The sequence below is a fragment of the Sylvia atricapilla genome, chromosome 6 (assembly GCF_009819655.1).
Source record: "Sylvia atricapilla isolate bSylAtr1 chromosome 6, bSylAtr1.pri, whole genome shotgun sequence".
Lineage (NCBI taxonomy): Eukaryota > Metazoa > Chordata > Aves > Passeriformes > Sylviidae > Sylvia > Sylvia atricapilla.
The window spans coordinates 44,686,974-44,706,303 of NC_089145.1; the positions used below are offsets into that span (position 1 = coordinate 44,686,974).

Consider the following 19,330-nt stretch of genomic DNA (forward strand, 5'->3'; position numbering starts at 1 on the left):
CTCAACTGTTATTTTAAATATAAGCCAGTCTTGTCAAAAAGCAAATACACCCCCTTGAGATCACGTTTTAGAAGGACACGGGAGGATTGCCTACTGAACTTTCTGGGTGTACTCCAATTTGAGCACTTTCTGTGATCTGAAGCTTCTGGTGCTGATAACAGTTGCTATCTCCCATGACAGGCCACACACATACTTTTCTGAACAAGGCGATAGCAGCGCCTTAAAACAAGTATCACAAGGCTAAAACTCCACAGCAGCAAAATACAGTGAAATATAGTGACAGCAGTTTTCTTAACTAGCAACAAGGACGAAGATAATAAGCCCTACGCTCAGCAATGCAATCAGCATGAGGCAACTTCAGAACAAATGCTGAAATAGCAATTTTTCAGCCTCTAAAATCACCTTTTATGTAACTTACAATTACTTAAGATAGACATGCCTGTGAAGAAGCACCAACTTGAACTTAAACATTATGGCATCCTAAATCTGCTAAACAAAAGACTCAGCTGCAGAAGCTTTGATCTCCTATACTTATTTGCAACCCACCTTGAGACAGCTGCTCTTACTACTGCCAAACAGCTTTTCTCTACATCATCTTGAAAAGTGCAGTCCTCCAGGAAAATCTTCTCCCTAATGATGTTTTCAGAGGTCTCATATGAGTGAAGATATACAGAACAACAGACTAGTTAGTCCAGTCTAAGAGAACCAGGTCTAATGAGTCTATTACTTCTCCAACCTAAGTAGACTTTGGTTAGTAAATCAAATCTCTGAATCTCATCTTAGCACTCCAAAGCAGAACTCATGGTAACTCAGAAGATGTCTATGCAATGGCTGAGTAATGCAAACTGGTCTTGCAAGTGAAAACCATTGGACTTGGAAAGAACAGGCTTCCATGACAAGATGTTCAAAAGTAGCATAGATGCTTCTGAAGCAAAAGTAATAAAGCATTTTCAATAGAAAAATTTCCTTCCTCTCTAAATATTCAATTCTTGAAGATCATTTCAAACTAACCCTTCCTACATTTCAGCTTAATGGCAAAATCTGATCTTGAGGACTGCTCAGCACTTCCTCCTCTAAGTACCACTTAATGTAGAACTGGCTTTAATAACAACAAAAATCTCACTGACAAATGCAAAAGCAAGGCAGATGCAGAAGAAGAAAGTCCCCAGATCTACATTAAGTGTTCTGTAAGGTAAGCAGAATTTTATCTAAATAAAGGAAACAAAACAAAGATGATGACAACCATTTCTAACATGTCAACATCCATCTGTATGGTACAACCAAGTCCTTACATTTTCTTGACATATGTTCAATGTGAGGTATTGAAAAGAAGTTAAATCTATCCCATATTGATTTTTCAGAAATACAGATAATTTGCCTAAATTTCAAATGGCATTTTTAGACTACTATTTGCTTTGTAGTTTTAATAATTTTTGAATGACTGTGAAAGCATGAACAGCCTTAATTTAGTTTTTTGGAAGTCTGTGTGCAAGAAGAAAATAGCCCCTCCTACATCAGTAAGATTTTCTACTACCTATGAGAATTTCTCTTACCTATGATATCAGGCTTAAAGTACAGAGACACAATTACCAGGATGTTTATGGGAAGAGCAGTAAATCAAAAGTTTCTCTAACTTGAAACACACAAAATGCTCATGACAATTTTATGGCAAATTAAGTCAAACAATGCTCATTGCCGAGACCCTGGGAACTATAAATGATCAGCTAAAGCTTTATGCAGTAGCCAAACATTTCCTTAAACAAACCCCTTGTACTTCAGAGTTCAGACAAGCTATATGGATATTTAAACAGACCTCTGGATTTAATAACATCACTTTTCAATTCTACTCTCTATGAAATCTGGCTGCAAATGAGCAAAGAACAGCAATTAAAGAAGTGACAATAAAATGTCTCAGTCTATTTTTAGAGTAAGGCTGATTATTTACAATGAGTAAGATGATTAGTCACTCATTACAAATATTTGTTCTGTTCCCTTTAATTTTGTCAGATAAAGCTGTTTATCTGATAGATGCCTCAATGTAAATCTGCAAAGGTGGCTTTTAAGACCAGTTTTTTAAACTTTGGGAAGTAGGAGTTTCTCAAGACCAGATTTTGTCTCATTATCTTTTTCAGAAGGTACCAGATATAAAAGTTGAAATGCTCAAAAAATCATTTTCAAACTGTGCAATGTGGGAGGACCTTTGAAAGCAATTTAAAGACTTTTATCTTTTGATCAAGCTCCACTTTTTAATAATCTAAATTAGTCTTACAGTCTCTTCTAATTCTCGGTTTAATATTTAGTTATTGTTCCTTTAGGCCAGAGATTGGAAAAGCATTAAATCATATTAAAGATATACACATATTGAAAATACACTATATTATCTATATAAATAATATCTGTATTTCCTGCTCTTTTTTTAAATTAAATTTTTAATATATGTAAAAATATATATGTATTTTGAGACATGTTACAACTGATGATAGTTTTATCTTGCATGTTAACAACAGAATGGAAAAACATTTTTTATTTCCTGGTCTAAAATAATTTCATCATAGCATTTTGATCAGTTTTGTCAATGTCCTTGAAGCAGCTTCCAAAAAGCTGCTTAACTACATAATTATTTTACTTCTAAGACTGCAGAACCAAACTGATGAATCACAGAAAACAGCTATATATAAACTACTACTGCTCAAGATACTCTAATGATGTTCTCAACCACTTCTGAAGTACTGGATAAAATAAAAAAGGAGGGCAGAGAACATATAATCTTATTCTTCATCTCAAGAGATACTTCAGTAAGGAGGTACAGAGGGAAAACTAGCAAACAAGAATGGTTTAGTCTTGATTTAAGAAAAAAAAACACAGCATCACAGAGTCAAAGACTGAACTTAAATTATATTCACTCATTTTAGCAGGAGAAAAATCTCATCAAAACTGCAGTCTCTGAATACCTTTGTGAAGTGATGCAAAGATGAATGCTGTGCAACTGCAGCACTCTTGTAAGGAGAAGTGACACCATAAAAGCAGAGTCTGCAGCTGCTCACAAGCTGCTCCTGAGTCATGAGATCTGGGATAGACAAGTCATATTGGCTCTGACATTTACTAGGGAATTAAATATCCATAGTTGGTTTTAAATTACGTTGAGAGTGCTCCTGTATTTAAGCAAGTGAAAAGCAATTTTGATTTCCTTCTTCAAACAGAAAATGGCCAAATCATTCACAAATACTTCTTACAATATTTCTGTTGTTCTCTACATAAGAGTAAAGAGCTAAGAACTGTGTCAAAGTCAATTAAGGGACAGATAACAGTATGGTGTTCCTAATAAGCAAATATTGTTCACTTAATAGTTCAGTCTACAGACATCATGTTATATTTGTTTTCCAAATACTAAGTTAGCATTTGGAAATACTTTTAAAGTTCACATATTTTCTTATTTTGCATTAAGCCTCTGCAAATGCATGAAAGGCTGCTCCTTTAATGACTTGTTTTAACATGCTGGAATGTTAAAAACAAGCACATAACACCTAAGTTTTCACCTTCTCTACAAGCAACATCTGAATTCTTGCCCTTTCATATTGACTCATTAAATTTGCCATGTCAGGAGTTGGCAAGATAACAGGAAAAGGAATGACACTGCTCTGGGTATCAGGTTATAATTTTTGGAAAGCAACATCACCCAGCTTTGTTAAAAAGCATATGGGAAATAATTTGATTTTCCACCTTGTCTACTTTCCGCATAAGGAAGTTACTGCCAAATAATGAGCCACAGCAAAACCAATTCTTGTAAACACCTTTGTATTGAGTAGTTTAATCTACTTCAGTGGAGAAGTAGAGAATCCCTTAGTACAGAGAAAATACTATCAGCATACAGAAACAACTTTTTGGGCTATTCTCCTGGATAGACATTTGGTAAGAAGATAGTACACAAGTTTAATTCTCTATCTCTCGGCAATCTCAGTTTAAATTTAATGTTTCTTTCTATTTTTTAAAGAATATTGCCTTTATGGGAGACATCATCACTGACACCTTCAGTCTCCTCTCCCTGCTGCCCTGCTCCCTTTGCTAGCAGGGACAAATTGTTACAGATTACATCAGAAAGACCCACTTGGGTGCATCACCAGCACTCTTAACAAAGTCCTTTTTGCAAGTGGTATTGGCCCCTACTTATCAGTCTGCCCTGCTATTTTGCAAAACAAGTTACCATTTCTCCAGAATCACATTGCCAGTACAGAATTAGTCATCTAACCAGTGCTTATTGATGGGATGCATATCTGCAGTTTTCATTTCCTTGTTCCCCTGCCCTTCTTTGCTGTTACACCCTGAGATACACATGAGCCAACAACTGATTGATGAGAAATAAGAAGAACTAAAAGCAAATTATGCAAAAACCAAATAAACTATTGCAACTCCACTGGACAGATTTATTTCTATTTCCTAATGTATACTTTTGAAAGTACCACGCATTTCAAAATCTCTAAGAGAAATCCTGTAACATCATAAAATGTCCATCAAGCATGCAACCACATCCAGTGTTACTGCTGCTAGACCAGCAGACAGTCCAGTTCAAGTGATTTTGTGCCAAGGAGTAAAGAATGATATCAGTAGTCAGAGGTCAGCTCCATCACAGCAGTCCCAACCCACAACAGAAATTACTCCCATTTCATAGATTAACTTGCAAAGTATTAGAGCAGCAATGAAAGCAAGCACTGTGGTTTAAGGAGTGATTAAAAAAGAAAACAACCAAAAACCAAACAACAAACACACACTGGACAAACAGATTTTGTCAGTTTTCTCTATTTTCCAAATATGCTTCCAGGTTACTTTAGGAGGCTTCCTTCAACTCTGATCCTCCCAGCTGGCAGGGAGAAAGGATATAAATTTTGCCCATTCTGGTAATAAAGGAAAAGAGCTGCTTTGTACTGCATGCTTACAAAGCACTGCATGACAAGGACAGTCCCTGAATTCAGGCACAGCACCCTAGCAAACATCCCAGACTCACAAGGGTGAGGATAAAGGAAGAGGGTGGAGAGTGGCAGGGACTTCAGCACCATGCCACTGGAGCAGAGCCTTCCCAGACCCTCTGCTCTGTGCTGTTTGCCCATCCAGCTCCTTGCCTAGCATACACAAGGTACTCAGGGCATAGCTCAATGCTACACTCTACTATAAAACCTGGCTCTACTGTTTTCCATGAATTCTAAAATTACTGTTTTATTGTTTAGCACAGAGCCAAACTACCAGGTTACAGAGAATTGTAATCAACATTTTACCTGTATAGGTGGCTCAATCATTATCCACGCAGGAAGCATCAAACTTGGGTTAAGAGGCTGAGTTCCTACACGGAAATAAATGCCACCATTGGTGTCACAGGCCCAAACATGCTGATTTCCACAGGTCAAGCTGATCAGCTTTACACCACCTAGTAACAAAGAAATTATTAGCAACCTGGCATTTTCCTTTCAAATTCAGCTAATCGTCAGAACTTGTATTTAGACTTCATTGTATTAAACAAGCTTTAAACACAGTCACATAAAAATGATTAGAAGTTAATACAACTTGTGAGAGAATAAAATTTGCTGGATACAATGAACAAAACCAACAGGTAGTGCATATGTGACAAATTTCTCTCCTAAAAATAAATGTTTTAGTCATAGGAGACTGCAATTTCTAAAGCACATTATAAATACACTATTACAATAACCAAATTCAAGCAGGGAAACATTCCATGACAAATGTTATCAGTGCCTAGACAAACTTTCACATGACCTAACATGAACTCTTCTTTGTAGCTGGCCAAGATCAGAGACTTTTAAAGGTGTTGATCTGCTAATACAGTCAGCAAAGAACATTCCAAATTCCACCAGCATTTCAAAAACATGAAGCAAATGGGTTATGCACTTCAGTGTTAACATACCAGTGTCACATCTATAAATAAAGGAACTGATTTTCAAATGGATTCATATTCACCACTGTACACATTTATTACACCGATCTCAAATGTGCAGCAGTATTTTAACAATGTCAGCACCATGAAAACTAAGCTGCCAAATAAGGGTGTGTTGGAATTTTAGAGTGGTTCGTGTTTGGGTTTACTCTAGATTCCTGCAAAGACAGTGGAGAAGCATACCTGGTATTTTAGACTAAAAAGAACTGCTACTTAACTGTCTACTGAAACTCTTACTCCTTCACATTCATTTTAAAATAGCCATGTGATGTAATGTATCTAACATATGATTTCCTTTTTTCATCCCATGTTGGACAAAACAAAGCTAAGTAATGGAAAACAAGTTCCAAAGAAAGCAGGACCCAAGCAGTACAGATCCACTACAGAAGGAATGCTCTGGTCAGACTCCAAACTAAAGACTCTAAAAATAGGCCTTGCTGGTTAACTGAACATGCCAGTGCTGCTTGGGATATCCCATTCTTGGTAACACTCATGTTTTCAGGGATGTGAAGTTTGGCAGCAAATCTTGTAAAGTGCATCAGACACAGCATTCCTTAAAGAGGGCCATGGAATTTAATCCCACAGAGTGCAAGTTTGAAGAATTTATTTCTCCAGAACACAATATTCCCAATCATTAGGGCTTGCTGGGGAAAAGAACAGGAAACAACAGAACAACACAGCTTTACCTTTGAATTATCTATACTGGTAAACAGATCTCACAAACCAAAATAATTTAACTTTCTGAATCACAGGAATAGAAATCAACCTATCTCATCTCAAAATTTCCTTTAACCAGACAGCTTCATGTAAAAACCAAAATGGAAAACAACAACTTCTACTGCTTGGGATAAGAACGTCTATAGCAACTTTCTTTTGTAGACAGAGACTTGACTTCAAGCTGCAAAGCAAAAATCTTACTTAAAGCCTTGTAATTCCTTCTAATAAAGTATGACTCGAAGCAATGGCTTTGTCAAATGATGCCTCAGCTGTCGAAGTGTTCTGATCCAGACAAGCATCAGGCACTCAAACATGGAATCACATATCACCTACTCAGCATAGCTGATATCATTTATGTCTACAGTACAATTTGATATTCAAAAACACAGCCCTTACGTAAATGTTTTGGGGCTTCTCCCTCTTCCCACTTACTGTTTATATCTTAGGAGAAGGTCATGTTAACCACAGTCACCAACTGTTTTAAGGTAGCATGAACCAGCAGTATTGTTTATTGTTAAAACCAAAAGGTCATTCTACTGTGTTTAGAAACCTTGACAGTGATAGTGGAATGCTAATCAAAATAATCTACTGGGTGCTACTCCCAGTACGTAATGAATAAAGCAAGATACTACCAATATAATAAGAATGTTTCAACCTTAATGCTGGTACCCCCACACACAACCCCACCACATCCATACAGAATTCTGAACTGCATTTTATAGAAAGTTGCTCCCACCCTGCCTGCCCTGCACAGTTAAAGTCCTAATGTTTCTGGAGTAAACTTAAACATATACTTGAACATTAACAACAGTTCTCTGATTTCTTCAGCCCCATTAGAACCAATACAGCCTTTTCTATTATAATGACGGATATGCACTTGTTAAGCAGCGAGGTATCACATGCAATTAAATGGAGGAGAAAATGCCCAAAACATCTTCATATTTCAGTGAAATGTGAAGTACAATGGAGTGTTTGAGTATTTCCTGACCCCAAACCTCTTCTATGCCACCACCACGTGCCACAGAGCTGACAGTCACAGCTGAATGTAAAGGCTGAATTTCTGAACTGTTGAAGTTGACAAGCCAGGTATTACAGTTAGCTAACACAAATTACACTGATTTCCTGCATGAATTCTTCTGAGATGTCAGACAATGGCCAGAAGTTACTTATTCTTTCAGTTAAACAGTTACTGTCTAAACTGCTGAGAAGCAGTGGTTCATGGGAAGAGTTTCAAACCACACTAAGGAACATGAGAAGGACAAAGCCGCCAAATCTATCCTGTAGGTCAGTAAAAGGCATCAATCAGTGTTTAAACTATGGTATGATGAGGGATTCAGAACCAATTCATCAGATCTGAAAAATAACTGGTGTAAAACTAACAAACAAGTTAATTTTAAAAGACATGTTTCAGAATTTTTCCATGAAGTATTATAAACTGTACACTAAAACTGTACATGAGGCTTAGACTCTGCCAGCTGTGTCTGTCTTTCCTTAAACCTTAAGTTAAAATTGCTTATCTGTTTGCAGATCAGTCATGAATATTGCCATCAAAAATGGAAAAACTGCAAACCAGTTGAATTGCTTTTAAAATGATAAAAGAATGGTGCATAGTCTCAATTTCTTTTATCCTCACCTGAAACAGGAATGCAGATTAGTACGAAGGTAAGAATGTTCTAACAGTCAGACTACTAAAGAAATAAATCTGATTAGAATATTACTCATGATGTTGGCAAATAACCTGATTACCACAGAGCCAAACTCCAAACTGCAACTGTATTTCAATGATCAAATCATGGCCAACCACCTAAGCAAATGAAAAGAGCAGTTCACTAGCATCACATTCTAAGCATTATTCTGAATTATTGCATCACTATAAATCTGAGCTTGAGTGTTATCAGCTGCATCACTCATGAACAATGCAACTCTTGGAGCATAATTCTTCCTGGGCAGGAAGCTTTGATGACTCTGCTAAAAATGTGTTTAACCATAAAATTCAGACCTTTGTGCACTAGACCAGGTGATTATGGCTGCACTGAGGTACAAGAGCCAGCCTAGTTAAAGCTGCTGGAGCCTGTGCACAACCACCTCAGACTGACCACTGCAAGATGCATGAACACAAAGTATCTTGCAAACAGGAAACCTCCTGTCTCCAGGAAAAGAGAGAGTTCTAAACAGAACACTCTTTGACAGCCACATCTGCTCCTGATGTTTTACTATCACCTGCCAATAGGTCCTATTTAATCCAGTAAAATGTTATATTCTACATCAGTAAACTGAATGTACTTCTGGAAAATACGGTGTGCTAAGAGATAGTCTACTCAATGAAAATGTCATACCTAGCTGGGAGAGATCCAGTTTTGTCCAATGCATCCCTGTTGGGCAGCTGGAGGAAAGTGTTCTGATAAATATCTGCCCGAGACTATCCAAGCCCCAAATGGCATCCTGGCAAGCAGAGTAGTGCACCATTTCAGACTCTGGTGGCAGCTGCACCGTAGAAGGACGAAAATGAGGATTCTGATCACTGACACAAAACAGATCCTTGCTGCTTTGGCACAGCCACAAAAAGCTTCCTATGGAAAGGACACTTCTGTTATTAAAATAATTCCTAATCCACTCTTGAGAAAGCTTACACACCTACTTTTTCTGGAAAAAACCCAACCAAACAAACAAACAAAAAACACCCCAGTATATTTGAAGGCAAAACTAAAGCTTCTTGGCTATGTTCATAGGGTAAGGCTTTGAAACACAAATACACATCCTAAGCCCTTATTTAGACACTTAAATACTCCATTTCTCACATAAAGGAAGTAGTAAGTGATCTCATTTGAAGAAATGTTTCATTTGAAGGAACAAATAGAGAGAAGACACATGTAACAGTGCACTATCACCTCTCTTTATTCTTTTGCTGTTTTTTATCCTTGATAATAGCCTTTGAAAAGCAGCATTCTTTTTCAGCTCTAAACCACATTTTTGCCACTAAAGCCAGTGTACTTAGATAATGCAATCGCTAACTATTGTAACCAGAAGTTCAATTCCCTGAAAGGGTCTCACTTTTACCAGTAATGGGCAATTTTGCTGCAGTAACAGCACTGACAGGAGAATCAGGCATTTCAGCAAAGCACGCTCTGAAACCTCCAATTACAAATTCTAGCAATTCATGCTTTGGCAGTTTAGGAAGTTGCTGCTCCTGAGGACCACCCATTTCTCTGTTGGATGCTGCTCCACACCAAAGGTGAGAGTTAATAATACATTAATTTTAATCTCCAGTAGTTTTACAGACATATTTCCACCATACTTCCACTACTTTAGATCCCTGCAAACAGAAAAGAACCAAAATCTGGAGTAATTCAGGATATTTAATTACTCACACCATCAATTCCACTGTTTAAAAATCAGATATTATACACCTGCACTGTTGATTTACCAACCTTCTTTAGAGGAAGCTGGGGAAGCCAACACAAAAATCCACTTTGTGGCAGAAGCAGTACCACGAGGCACAATATTATTCCAATATGTGCCTTGAAAGAAAGAACAAGTGGTATTAGTAGGAAATTTAGTTTTCTATTAAAATTTGTTTTTTAAAATTTAATAGAAATTCTATTGCAAGCAATTATTAAATATATTTTAGACAACATTTTCTATCAAAATCTTTCAAGAAACTGTTGGGGGGAGGGGGAAGCCTCCTCCTGACACCTATATAAACACACAGAGAGAAATCGGGGAATGCAGAAAAGAATAAAGAAAAATATTAATGGTATTCAACAGGGGACCGATTTGGTGATGAGGTTAAACAACATCCTAGATGTACTGTTAGTATTTATCTAAACAAAGCAATGTACCAAATCAGAATTCTATTTTGAGAACTGTCGCAAGAAAAATAAGCAATCCCTCTATTAGCATTGTAAAACCATAACATTAGTGTCTTGCACAGTCACACTGATCCTGAGCCAGACTCCACTATGCAAGATAAAATAGGTTCAGCAGCTTAAGACTGCCTTCTTATCCCAGAGACGAGGTGTTAAAAGCAGTAACTTGTTTGTGCACAGTTCACTGTTTTACAATGACTTTTCCATGAAAAATATTTCCCTTTAAATGAGAAAGTATTTAAGACCAAATGCTAACGAATCATTTAATTTAATTTTTAAAGAAGTTAAAGCCGCCCTGCCTTGCCATGGGTAATTTCTGTGGTGGCAGAGCTGTAGTTAGTTATTTCCTTCTATTTAATACTCTTAACTAAAAAAATTAAGATGCAAAGGCACACCAACCTATTAAATTTCCCTTTGCTACATGGAACTCGTTTTTGCCTGAAGAGATCCAAACTCCACTGCCATTAACTCCAAGGAGGCTGGGCTGACACTGAAGCTGCTGTGACCAAAATGCCATTCGAAGTTTGTCTGCCACCTTCTCCACAGGTGCCTGAGCTGCTGTTGCCACCGTGTGAGTTGCCTGGATTATGGTCTGGAACAGGCTGCACTGGTCAAACACTACATAATCAGTGATGCTTACCTGGGAGGAAAAAGAAAAAAGTGCCCTTGATAATTAGTTAAGCTGTGGGGTAAACTGCATAATCTTCCACCAGAAGCTTTTTTAGGAATATTAAAGGTGGGAAAGGAAAAATAAAAATGGTACATTTTGACTAATTGTCTTGCTGATAAGCCACAAGCAGTATTAAACACCAGCTTACAACTCCCTTCTATCCAACAATCCATTTAGAAATCTGCATTTTAAGATAGCCCTTTGTTTTAGGATGTCTCCCTCTAAAAACATGCCAAACTCTGCAAACTAAGAGGTGAATTTTCAATTTCCCAGAGGAGGAGAGAAACTTGCACAGCGTAGCAATTCAAACCACATGACAAAAACTTGAATGCAATACTCCTTTGCAACTACCTTGTGGACATTTTAATTCACAGTGCAGAAGGAGGTCTAAATAAGCAATCACCCAAGTTCTGTCATGGACAACTAGACTGGAAACCCTCTGGGATGCTCCTAGAAAGGAACAAAATGCCTAAAAGCACAAAAAGAGCAGCAGTTTGCCAATAACCTCAAACCCAAGCTACTCATGATGCCCACATGCAAAAAAGGATTATACATGCACATAGACCAAAATTCTTGTAACTAAGGTAGGCATGCAGACAAACAAATTTTCTGTAAGACTGTTTTTACTCCCTTCTCCCCCATCTGCATATCTGAAGAAAACAAGAAAAGCTGGAGAAACCAGAGTCAGGAATTCCAAATCGATACTGGACAGTACTTGCAGCAACCAATTTGGTTTCACCCACATGAACTGTGGCTGAACAAGCAGCTCCACATGGCTCAAAGACACCTCAACTGAATGGAAAAACACAAAACACATTCTTTTGCATGGTGACCTTTTACTTATTTTCTCTAGCTAAGGAAAATGACAGGCACTGGAAGACAAGAGAAGAGGCTGCATTCAGCAGTCAGATTTGATGCTCTGCCTCGACAGCATGTCCTATGACCTGGCAGAGCATCTCCTGTGTTCTTGAAAGCTGCAGTGCTGTTCTGGATGACCATGGGATTGTTTTCCTCCCCTCTTTATAGCAGGCACAAAAAGGGGATTTCAGCCACAGAAGTTTTAAAATAATGAATAAAGTGTACTACAAAATATCAAGCAATTAACTGCATTTTTTTCTTAGAATCTTGTGGGAAAACAACACAAATAATCAACCCAAAGTAAAAGACTAAACTGAAAGCAAAATTAAAAAATGCCTACTTGCCACCAATGGTTATCATCTCCTTGTGGTTTCTTTGAAACTATACCAGTCCTGAACCACAGATTGCCATGGATATCCAAAGCCCACAATGTCTGCTGATCACCAAGGGTTATGCACACTGGTTCCAAAGCTTGCATTTCACTAGAAATTCAAACAAGTAAAAATGTTAAAAACCTTAATTGCAATTTATGTTAATGGCATTTTAAGGAAGCTATTATAATGCTAATAGTTTAACACTGTTGAAACTCAGTGAGGCCAAGCAAAAAATACATTTGACATTAAATTTTCAGTTATTCAGTACTTTATATTTTATTTGTTTAAGTAAAAAAATTCAACAACAACTACAACAAAAACCATGAGTCCATCAAAGATCAGTCAAAATTTGAAACTTGAATACATAACAATAAAACTAAACAAGCCCTATTTTGTTCAGTAAATAAGCATTCAAGAGCTGTGTTCTTCAAGCTTTTGATAAAACAGCTTCATAAATGTATCTCCTCAACTTCCTTGACCTATTCTGGGAACAATACCTGCAGTTCAGGGACCACAAGTAGAAAACTCAACTTAACTATGTGACAAAGATAAATGCTGAATTTAGGACTGTAAGTTTCCTGCATAAGTAAACAATTTCCAAGCTCAGAAAGTCAACACGGTCAGGTGATCATATCAGACACTGAAAAGGTAGCAAACAATGCAAGTTCTTTCAGATAACCTTTCTTGACAATTTAAGAACAAATAGTGAGTGCTTCCTGCAATTTTAACACAAAGCCCAAGAACATGAAACGTACCTAAGGTGTAGGTCATGCAGGTATTTTCATTAAACAAACTCATTAAAGTTCAAACAAATTTCACATTTGAACAAAGACACAGTAGTGTCTCAGACGGTTCAAGAGCCAAATACCAGGCTGGGAGGTAGCACAAGTTAAGGTTTCACAATAGGATATTCAGTAGATAAAATCACCCAATGACAAGAACTTGAATTTCTTCCTACACTTGCACCAGGCTGATGTCACAAGAGACACTGCATTCTACATTCTCAAAGCCGGCAGTAGAGAATCAACACTTTTAACTTTATCACAAAGGAACTACCATGAGCACAGGATCAACTACAAAGATAAATACCAACTACATAAAATATTTATAAAAATTCGTGGCTGAGGAGTGCAGAAGTGTTATCCAGCAATGTGGATGACCAAGAAAATGCATACATTTAATCTCAGAAAAAATAGAAAGAAAAAAAAATCCTCTCAAAAACCCAGAGAGCTCGTTGAAAACATTACAGCATAGATTAAAAAAGCAATATTTAATACAAAAATCATGTTGACAGAAATCATAAAGATATTTTAAATTTTCTTCTCACTCTTTAAATCTGCTTCTGTTTATGACAATTCCTTTTATTACATAACACTCGTGGATGGATGGATGGCTGGCAGGAAGGAATATAGGCAGACAGACAGCTAAAATAGATATATACACACACAGTGGTATACAGATACACGAGTTCAGGTAATATGTTTGTAAACATCGAGGAGCTCCAGCACAATTATTTGTGTCATTCTGGTTAGGCCCAGAATGTCCCACCAGAGTTATTACCTGACAATATCACTCTTCCACTGCTCTCCTTCAGGACAAAAGCTGCGCACTCCCTCCCGGTAGAGCAGGGCACGCTGCTCGCTCAGGGCCCACACCACATTATTTCTGGATGTGACCTGTGACAGTGGACAAGGGCAGTCAACCTTTACTGCTCGGGCACAAGGACGATCCACACTCAGGCCTAGAAATCAGAAAATGAGGATTGCTTTACAAACTTCGGCTTTTTGCAACAAAAAGGAAAGAGAGAAAGCAACTCAATAAGAGAAAACGTGGAAGGGAATCTTCTTGGCATGCTAACATTTGTTATTTGATCACAATTTCCTTGAGCGATTGTTATTTCTATAAACTATTATTAATTTCCTCTAATATACCTGACCTTACATTTTAAAAAATAAGACACTGTACATCCTTCAACATCCTGTACAGTGCGTGTCCAGTACTGTCATTTCTGTTCCTTTTCTCCCTCTAGTGTCAGCATCAGGGATCTCCATTTATAAAACCGCTACTAGAGCTGACAGAAGCATCAAAGAAAAAACCAGTAATGGAAGAGCTTTTGCCCAAAACATGCCAGGGAGAGAAGCAACCTGATCTGAATAGTGACAGCAGAGCAATTACAAAAGAGCATGCCACAGTGTGTAGCACTGAAAGAAGCAGAGAGGTTCTGGTAGATTTACAGGTAGTTTGCACACATTTCTACATCTAATCTAAGGAATATGTCTTTTTTACAATTACACTGAAGCTTGATTTACACATGTGGAACATCTCAGAAGACATAGCTTTTGTTCCATCTTCTCATGCTAGGTATGAACAGACTCGTGTATGATATATCCTAGACTAACAAGACCACTCATTTCTAAACCTCTGAGCACACACTTTTGTTATAAATGTTACACAAGACAGTGAAGAGAATGAAAAGATCCTGGAGACACAGTTATCACTGGCTGCCTCCCATAGGAATGCAGATACACTGAGAATTTATCTTTTGCATCAAAAGACAAATCTGGAAGCCTAAGAGCAGCAGAATGTAAGCTGATGGATCCAAACCAATTGTTCAAAGGGAAGAAAAATACTGATTCAAACCTCCACAGAGCCCTGTATGATTAGCATCCAAAATTTACCCTCTATCACCACTACCCATGCCTGTTGACAGTACGCATATGACCAGGGGCAGGCCACTTGATTTCTCTGGGACTACTAAACTTAACTAAAAAAGAGAATTTTAATAGCGAGTCCTTGAAACAGTCATGTCTACTTAAAACAGTTTTCTTAATAACAACGAATTTTTGCACTGTGCTACAGTAACTAAACCTAAAAGAGAAATTATGAGAGTGCCAAAATTAAATGAAAGGTAAATAAGAATTTTGACAGCACTCAGACATGCTGTCCTGTTTCTGTATGTCTTATACAGTTTCCCCTTAACCCAGTCCACCTCTTCGTTCACCAGTAATCCCTTCATCATGTTATTGGTAATTTTTCCTTAGTAACTCAGCTCTCTGTGCAAGCCCCACTTGCCCAGGAGTCTTTGATGCTTTTCTCCCTTAACTCTAAAGCTAATACTGCCATTGTTCATCCTAGCTCCTTGCATTTAGCCTGAATATTGTTTCCTTAACACCTTCCAAATACATCCTCTTCTGTTGACTGAAGAACTTAAAACTAAGGCCATGACCTCAAAGTTGCCACTACAGTACCCCTTTCTCCAGTTTGTGCCTCACTCACATCCAGTAAGAAGGCGGCTGCAGATTCCTGCTCCACAGCCCATTCCATTCCTCCATTTCTCTGTTACATAAAACACACACCACTTGTCTATACTTCCAAAGCACTTCACGATCTTCTGTCTCAGAATACCTTGTCATTATCAGGTGGTAACTCTTACCTTCTAGAGATCTGTGCTTTTCAAAACACAAAGCTTCTACTTCTCACTATCCTGCCCACTTAAGGCTGAGTTGTTTCAGTGCACCATACCACTTTCAAAGCAAGGATATTATTTTGATATTTTCTACAAACCCTTTCCATTTATCTCCATCCATCTCATGTCTTCCCCATGCCAAAAATTCTCTGTACTGTATGTACTCCAACTGGCACATGCAAAACAAGTGGCCATGAATTGCCTTTCCCATTCTCCTAATTACACAAAATCTCACAGCTGTTTCAAAGTTTTTCTCCAGATAAAAAGGTTTCCTTACGTCCTAGCTGTGGATAAAAGTTTATAGCAAACTGCCATCATTCTATAGACTTGAAACCTAATAATCTCAGCCCATAAAAATTCAAAGAGCCTGCAATTAATTCCGGTACCTGTTTGCAGATACAGATCTCCATTTGTTCTAATAATCCAGGCGGTGTCATCACTTAGAGCTACAAATACAGCCTGGGGTAAAGCCTCATACCAGTGCCGTTTTCCTTTTATAGTTACTTTGCCACAAGCAAAAGCTTTGTTAGTCTTCTGTTCAATCTTCCAGAGAAGAGTCCCTGTATGAGAAGAACACAACAGCACTCAGCAATTACTGCAACAGTCACAGGTGATGTGTCCTAGCTACACCTAAACTAACAAGAGGGGAAAAGCAAGCCACAAGCATTTAAAAAAAAAATTGCAAAAAGCCCTTACAATTTTTTTTTAAAGCAAGACCAGAACAGTAACTGACTTCTAACATATAATAGTATCTTAATGAAAGAAAACCAAACAGAACGCCAAACTTCACTGCTGGCTTGTACACTGTACTGCCAGAACAGTACATTGTCCTATCAATTTCCTTTGAATGATTCCACAAAGTTGCATTCAATTCCACTTTGACATGTTGTGGTGAACATGCTCCCACATTAATACAACTACGGCAAACTGTGGATGCTATAAACTTCCACAAATTCAGTGAAAAGCTGGGTGAATTCCTGGAACTGAAGGATAAGAAATGCAGAGGAACAACCTTTTGCCCAGGCAATCTGAAGCACCAACAACTGCAGCCTGAAACTACCAAGGACAAACACGACACATGCCCATACCTTTTACTTTTCAGCAGGGACCTGCTGTTGGACCACTCTTAAGGGTAAGATACTGAGCTGAATGAACCCACCCTCTCACCTATTACAAGTACTCTCAAATTGTTTTGTCTATAGCAAAGCTCAGATAGAGATCAAACAGAATTTCTTTCCTCATAAAACAGATAGCAAGCCTTCCCCTACAGAAAGAAGGGAAGATTGACGTGTGCTTTTAGAGATGACAAGAGAAGTAGTGGCAAGGCAGAAGAAATTAAAATGGCTGAGAAACTTTGTTCCAGGACTGGAGTGAAAATACAATCTGGAAGGCCAAGTGACTCAAGTTTATACCCAAAACCTGCTTATTTTTAATCCAACATAATCCTCATTCACAACCATCCAGAACAAATGCATATGCAAATGTACTAGAACTTCAAAGTATTTTTCTTCAGTATTTAAAAAGAAATCAAATCAACCAACCCACGCATACACAAAGCCAATTCTACACTTACAAGAAAAAGAACTTCAAAATTGTGAATCACAGAATAGCTTGGGTGGGAAGAGATCTTTAAAGATCATCTAAGTCCAAACCCTCTGCCAGGGCAGGGACCAGATTGCTGAAGGCCTCCCTCCAGCCTGGCCTTGAACACTTCTAGGGATGGGAAATCCAGAGTTTCTCTGGGCAACCTCTTCCTGTGCCTCACCACCCTCACAGCCAAGAACTTCTATAGCTCTGTAACAAAAATCAAGGTTTTGTACAGAGAAGAGCTCAAGCTCTCCTCTGCCTACGACTAAACTGCCACTTCTGAAGTTCACTTTAATCAGGCAAATGCATAGTGGAAAACTTCCAAAACACAATGTGAACCTGTTAGAAAGACAACCACTTAAACTGGAACATGGGATGCAGAGGTAGTGAAGATGCAGTCATATAACTGTGACTAAAAAAAAAAAACCAAAAAGAAAACCAAAGCAACACACTACTTTTACATGAAACAACCAAGCTTCTGGAAGTAATTGATTTGAAAAAAAACAAAACAACAAAACCAAAAAAACCAAACAATAACCTGCCTATGTGGAAATTACATATGCACTCAACTATACCTGTAATCTCATAAAAACGACAAGTTTCACCTAATTAAATAATAACTGATATTTAAAAAAAAAAAACCAACTAAAAACAACCAACAACAAGAGCAAATACCTGAGCCTTCCCAAGTTTTATATTTACAAGGTGACAGTGCAGCAGAGGCCAACCCACCTGAGGGGGAAACTGCCACTTGCTGGACTCCATCCTCAAACTTCTGCCAGCGCAGCCCAGCTGCAGGAAGGGCACTGCAGTACAGGCTGCCTCGGTAGTCCAGGCACCAAACGTATTTTTCTGAGACAACCAGGCTCAGGATGCCATAACCAGGGCCAGAGTATCCCATCCAGCTCTCTGCAAACTAAAAACTGTAGAGTCAGAACAGTGTCAGGTGTCTTCAAACTGCATAAGAAAATGGGTATGTAAGAACAGCAGCTCTCACATTTTGATTTTAAGAAAGGTAACTTAAGTACTTTAATCAATAAATAAATTTGCCTTGTGAAAATAAAACTACATCTGTCCCCATTCTCTAAGGCAGTATGTGCACAACGAGACTGCTAGAACAACAGATTTAGCAAAAAATAAACTACTCTATCCCATCACCCACCTCCGAAGGAATACACAAAAATGTACAGTCTGCCTGTATTCCAGGAAATTATTCATTGTCTAGGAAGTGATGATCAAAGGAAACAAGACAGCTGAAGGGCAGAGACAGCTGATTATCCAATTCTGATACTCTCTGTATGGTAGAGGAGCCACATCTTGCAGAAATCTGGTTTACAGCCTGCTCTCTTAAATTTTGATTGCTTGCATGAGGTGAACTCAAGCACTGCAAACATTACCAGGGGACTTTTCTGAACATGACAGAGTAAAGAATAACCTGAAACTAAAATCTTCTGCACTTTGGGTTGCAGCTGTTAGTAGACAGGAGACCATCAACTTATAACTCAATTTTTATGAATGAATATTTGGTTGATCTCAATACAAGGCTGTTACAGATCTAGAAGAAACAAAATCCCCACCCTACAACAACTGCATGTCCTTCTTAAGACTTCTGCTAAAAGTCCCAGTGATTCTGGCAATTTTGCAGATTTTACAATTAACTTCAGTACTTCTTTTCTATAGTGTCTGTGAGGATTACCTACAAAATAATGATGAAGGAAAGAGGGATAACAGAAAAAAGAAACTGTCAACATTTTAAACAGTACGAACCACTGCTGGCTAGGGGGCAAAGACTAATCCTTATTCTGAGTATTTACAGGTAAAATAATCCTTAAACAGAAGCCAGCCATGTGA

At 38.0% G+C, this 19,330-nt stretch overlaps 1 protein-coding gene and 2 long non-coding RNA genes across 7 annotated transcripts in view; 2 read left to right on the forward strand and 1 right to left on the reverse strand.

The window, feature by feature from the left end:
* TECPR2 (tectonin beta-propeller repeat containing 2) overlaps positions 1-19,330 on the reverse strand; it is a 44,720-nt gene that overhangs the window by 12,065 nt on the left and 13,325 nt on the right. For 4 of the 5 annotated variants that reach the window (XR_010743852.1, XM_066321761.1, XM_066321762.1 and 1 more), the window contains 8 exons: positions 18,212-18,395; positions 16,279-16,452; positions 13,987-14,167; positions 12,393-12,534; positions 10,924-11,164; positions 10,087-10,176; positions 8,995-9,228; positions 5,268-5,416 (listed from right to left, as the gene is read on the reverse strand). Coding sequence is in view for 4 of the 5 variants with exons in the window: in XM_066321761.1 (XP_066177858.1) it covers positions 5,268-5,416; positions 8,995-9,228; positions 10,087-10,176; positions 10,924-11,164; positions 12,393-12,534; positions 13,987-14,167; positions 16,279-16,452; positions 18,212-18,395 (1,395 nt within the window). In the remaining variant the exon portion in view is untranslated. Of the gene's footprint in view, positions 1-546; positions 631-5,267; positions 5,417-8,994; positions 9,229-10,086; positions 10,177-10,923; positions 11,165-12,392; positions 12,535-13,986; positions 14,168-16,278; positions 16,453-18,211; positions 18,396-19,330 lie in introns of all 5 variants that reach the window. The other variant, XM_066321764.1, reaches the window with a different exon arrangement.
* LOC136362858 (uncharacterized) lies at positions 548-6,916 on the forward strand. Its single transcript, XR_010743854.1, has 2 exons — positions 548-1,192; positions 6,694-6,916. It is a non-coding gene; the product is annotated as an uncharacterized lncRNA (long non-coding RNA).
* LOC136362856 (uncharacterized) lies at positions 9,820-12,290 on the forward strand. Its single transcript, XR_010743853.1, has 2 exons — positions 9,820-9,890; positions 12,048-12,290. It is a non-coding gene; the product is annotated as an uncharacterized lncRNA (long non-coding RNA).